Source organism: Saccostrea cucullata, unplaced genomic scaffold (genome assembly GCF_032062105.1).
Source record: "Saccostrea cucullata isolate Sc308-1 unplaced genomic scaffold, CSIRO_AGI_Scuc_v1 ctg8371, whole genome shotgun sequence".
Classification (NCBI taxonomy): Eukaryota; Metazoa; Mollusca; class Bivalvia; order Ostreida; family Ostreidae; genus Saccostrea; species Saccostrea cuccullata.
The window spans coordinates 1-4,561 of NW_026926878.1; the positions used below are offsets into that span (position 1 = coordinate 1).

General features: G+C 32.2%; 1 protein-coding gene across 1 annotated transcript; it reads right to left on the reverse strand.

The window, feature by feature from the left end:
- Positions 1-690: 690 nt before the first annotated feature.
- LOC134272815 (uncharacterized) lies at positions 691-4,219 on the reverse strand. Its single transcript, XM_062754983.1, has 4 exons — positions 4,181-4,219; positions 3,197-3,266; positions 1,059-1,134; positions 691-971 (listed from the first exon to the last, which is right to left on the reverse strand). The coding sequence occupies exons 1-4, from the start codon at positions 4,217-4,219 to the stop codon at positions 836-838; spliced, it is 321 nt and encodes a 106-aa protein (XP_062610967.1). The 3' UTR covers positions 691-835.
- Positions 4,220-4,561: the final 342 nt, after the last annotated feature.

The following is a 4,561-nucleotide window of genomic DNA, read 5'->3' on the forward strand; positions in this document are numbered from 1 at the left end:
ATTGAGAAATAAATTCATTCCTTGATGCTTAACAACTTTAGCTTGGTCAGGTAAGGTGTTTCGTGGCATAATTTGTAGGTAAACAAGATTAAAAACTGTATTTTAAACTATCATTTTCAATGAAAAATTAAGAAAACTAGTCATGAATATGAGAGGTTTTTTTTCATATTCGACAAAGGAAATGTATCCAGATTGCCTACAGTCTCTCAGAAAACGGTAATTAGTATGTTTGTGGCCTCTTCTTTATATCATTATCAAATATAATATAGGTATCCGATTAACTTTTCATATGATTTCAAATTGAATGTCATGAAAATACCCCTTTTTTCATAATTCTGCTAAAGTCGTAAAGTACGGGAAAAAGAAAGTTGAAATTGATTATGACGTCATAATTGATCTAAAAAGTTAGTCTAAAGTCATTTAGTAGATCTTGACCTTAACGTTAATAATATACAAGCCATCGACAAAGATGAATGCATTAGCTAATGAGTGAGAGTGGCCGAGAATATCGGATTTGAAAATGAGGAAGATATCATAATGAATTATTATTAACAAAAATAAAGAAACGAATGTTCTACCATACCAAATGATCGAATAGACTTGAACAGTTTAAGTTGTTCTCAGTTCACTTATTTTATTACATATACATGTACATATACTTTTTACATAAAAAGTAAAGAAATAGTGAAGAGTCACTTGGATTCATATCTTTATGAATCCTCATACATATACTTATATCACAAATAATGAGTTCCTGAAGCAAGAAGTATAAAAAATGTAAAGTTCATGCATTCTTTAAAATATGGCATTTTCCCGTGATAATTGTTACATGTATCTATGATTTCCGAACTAAGAAAGAATTTTCTCCAGTTTGCTGCATGCGTCGTCTGTAGATGAAAATTCCAACAATTACACCGACGACAACGACGACTGCAACTACAACACCTATAATTACTCCTACATTGAGAGTCCTAAAAATATAAACACTGTACGTTAAATCCACGTGTATCATAAGGTAAATACATGTAGCTGTTTAAAAGTATGACAGATGTACTTACTCCTCGCAATAGTACTTTTGATAGTAGAAACCATATGCATCTGTTCCATTCTTGTAGTAACATCGTCCATCTGAACCTAAATTCAAAAACGGAAATATTTATAGAGAGAAAGATACAACAAGCAAAACAGTTAGATGTATTGACGAAGCATTATAAATAAACAACATCAAAAGATGCCACAGCTGAGTCTGACATATTTAACAGACGTTATTGGTAATCTAGCCACAAAAATATATTATAAGCCTGATGATTTCAAATTTTCTATCCTTAAATTTCAGTACTTGTGTAGCAATATATCTTATCACCTGCGTATGTGAATTGATGTCTCGAAGTTAATTCAATACGCAAAAACATGTTACACGTATGAAAAAATTTCGTGAAAGAAGAAAGCTATTGAGAAACAAATTGAAAATTGAGAAACGAAAATATCAGCAGATTTTTTTTTAAAACATCATTCTGCATGTTTTAAGGTCAATTAATACATTCATGTTTATGTCAGCAAGCGAATGCTGACAGATATTTTTCACACCAGTTGTAAGAACATTATCTATATACTGAATTTTTTACGGATTTTTCCATTTTTCCGATCTCAACGAACTCCTGATGGGTGTGACCGGTCGACAGGGAATGGTTACTCCTCCACTGCGCTTGATCGCTCCTCCGATGTTTTAGAGGTCAGTGTTTGTTCTGCTCCCCAATTCGTTTGTCTCCATGGACTTTGAGCTTGAATACTATTCGTTTTTGTCATATCTTATTGATTTATAGAGGATATCTATATTGTGTGATTTGATATTGGCTTTATCTAACGAGTTGAAATGGTGTATATATTTGCGAGGCTTGCCGAGCGAATATACACCATTTCAACGAGTTGGATAAAGCCAGTATCAAATCACACAATTATTGAAGTTCTATTTATCTCATACGACTTTCGTTTTAACAGAACTTTGAGACTTTCCCTTCAAAACTACATGAATGATTGCTAATTCAAATTGATGACGTATAACTTGATGACGTAGCACCGTTGATGTTGACATTCCTCGAAAGAAAGTAGATCTGTTCAAAATTTAGAATTTTTGCTATCTGGGTCTTTGAAAACATCATGTGATAATTGCTGGAGTTTTACATCAAATGAACTTCTGACTGAAAGTTGTTAGGAATATGGGGATTGTGAAAATCAACACTTTTTACGATGGCAGTACAAAACGTGTTAGGCAAGGCTAGGGGCCTATAGTTTTCTAGATTCATTGCTGATACATGGTAAGTTACAACTACATAACTAGGTAGGCATACTTAGTATAATATAAGAAAGTATTGTTGAAGATGTCAAAGGAGTCATTACAACAACTTAACTGGTAGGCTTTTCTTTCTCCGAAAACGGTTTAAGGGGGGGGGGGGGAGGAGGAGGTAACAGAAGTAGCCAATTCCTTGATAAAATAAGACACTTCTTTGACATATACCAGTCTTTTTTCTTGTTTTAAACGATATTATTGCCCTTTATCATTCATTTTTTTTGGGCAACAATTCTCACAAATAAAAGTTTCAATAAAATAAAATCTTGAAGCGGGGGATCGTGTCAAAACCGGAAGTGCTATTGATAAAGCATCTACCCACTGATAAAGCATAACTTTATCCAACGGCCTGTATCACCAAAACGTGTGAGATAAAAGGGCCCTCTCTATACAAGTGCTAATTGTTTTTGGACATCGAGACAACTATATGCTAAAAAGGTTTTAATATTGTAATGAACTAATTTATTTTATTTTGACTATATGGTACGTGGCATTTACCTCCAAGAAAATAAGTCAAACACAACACAGTATCAGTGAATTGAAATCAGTTTTTTTATTTCCACAGAGTAAATACACGTTCACTTAATTTACCTTGGCCTTTTAAAATGTTGAGAATACTTGAATTGATAACAAATTGTGTAATATATTGTAAATTTCTATTTTTTCTTTTAGTATTTCTAAGGGTAGATCAGTCTAGCTGCAGAACAATATCACGGAATCAGAACTCTTTAGTGTGCAGTGTATAGAGGGTCCTTAAAGAAAATCATATTTGTTTTTATGAGTTGTTTTCATCACGCAAAATGCCACTTATGACTTGAGTTTGTGTAATCTACACAGTTATATACTAACCTTTTATGAATAAAAATATGGCAGTTACTATCAGAAGAATGCTGGCTTTCACGAAGCGGTCTGTAAACATCTATAAAGATACATAAAGTACTTTATCTCTCACAAACTGCATATATCATGGGTAAAAAAATCACTTCCTCCTGAAATCTTTACCGATTTTCTCATAAAGCAACTTACATGTATAATGATAGAATATGAAAAGCAGCAAATATACAGTATTTTATCCCAATTTTCTGCAGCTTAAGAAACTTACAGATCAACTAAACATGATATCATTGATACCTTTTATAAAAATATTGCCTCAATGGAGGATGAAAACACGATGGGAAAGTATAAAAGGATCAAACTTTGTCATTAACATTGGAATTTCCTTCACACGAAAATGACAAAATGAAATGACCAGCGATAATACAGTGGTAATGTGAAAAAAAATTGTGTAAGCGATCACAATAAAGAATAGAAAGATATATCTTACCTTGCTGCAAAGACAATTTAAATAAAAATGTCCATTATCTTCAAGTTCAAAGTCTTTTTAAAGCTATAACCTACTGACCCGGAAACCCTTCTTTTGTTTAAATAATATCTCTTACATTATCTCATGTAAGAGTGTTATTTCAAATGGAATCTTTATCAATATACTAATAATAATGCGCTTAACAATTGATTTTGTTAAGTAAATAACGGTTGAGAATTATAATTAGAGACAAAATATCAAATTGAAAAATGCAATGATACATCAACTATTCAACTAGGCATCTGTCGGACGTATTTTTCATTGTCTCTGCTTGAAATATTTTTAACGAAGAAATTTTTTTTCGTAATTGAAAGAAATCAAAATTTATCCATTTAGCAGTACAGCATTTAACTATGTTAGTGAAATTTAAAATGAAGCATATAGTTATTCCTGGATCACACATCCTCTTGGACGAAAGGAATGTCGAATTATGACAACTTATTCTCAAAATGAATATTGAAAACATTTACTTTCTTGATATCGACTGGGAGTTTACCGAAAACCGTCATGGAGTTTGACTATGTATAAGGTTGATTGATTGTTTGTTGTTTGATGGTTCGTTCGAGTGTTTTTCATCAATGTACAGACGTCACCATTTATTGGTGAAGGACTACACATTTAGTCATGAGCTGATGTTTCAGAGATTTCAAAACACAATTCAAATACATGTACCTTTAAAGACATTAAATACAAAAGGCGTATTTTTGCTATTGTTATACATTTTTATGCCCCTGGTATCAAAGATTTGGGGTATATAGTTTTTTTTCGTGTCTGTCTCTCAGTCTGTCCGCAAATCTTTAACCTTGCCCAGAACTTTTGATTTAGTAGAGCTATGACTTTCATATTTTACA

Excerpts from the sequence above, each read along its gene's own strand:
- LOC134272815 (XM_062754983.1), bottom strand. The coding sequence starts at position 4,219 with ATGACGGTTTTCGGTAAACTCCCAGTCGATATCAAGAAA. Across the intron at positions 3,267-4,180 it reads TCCCAGTCGATATCAAGAAA|ATGTTTACAGACCGCTTCGT; the intron begins GTAAATGTTTTC and ends GTATCTTTATAG. Across the intron at positions 972-1,058 it reads CAAAAGTACTATTGCGAGGA|GACTCTCAATGTAGGAGTAA; the intron begins GTAAGTACATCT and ends TTATATTTTTAG.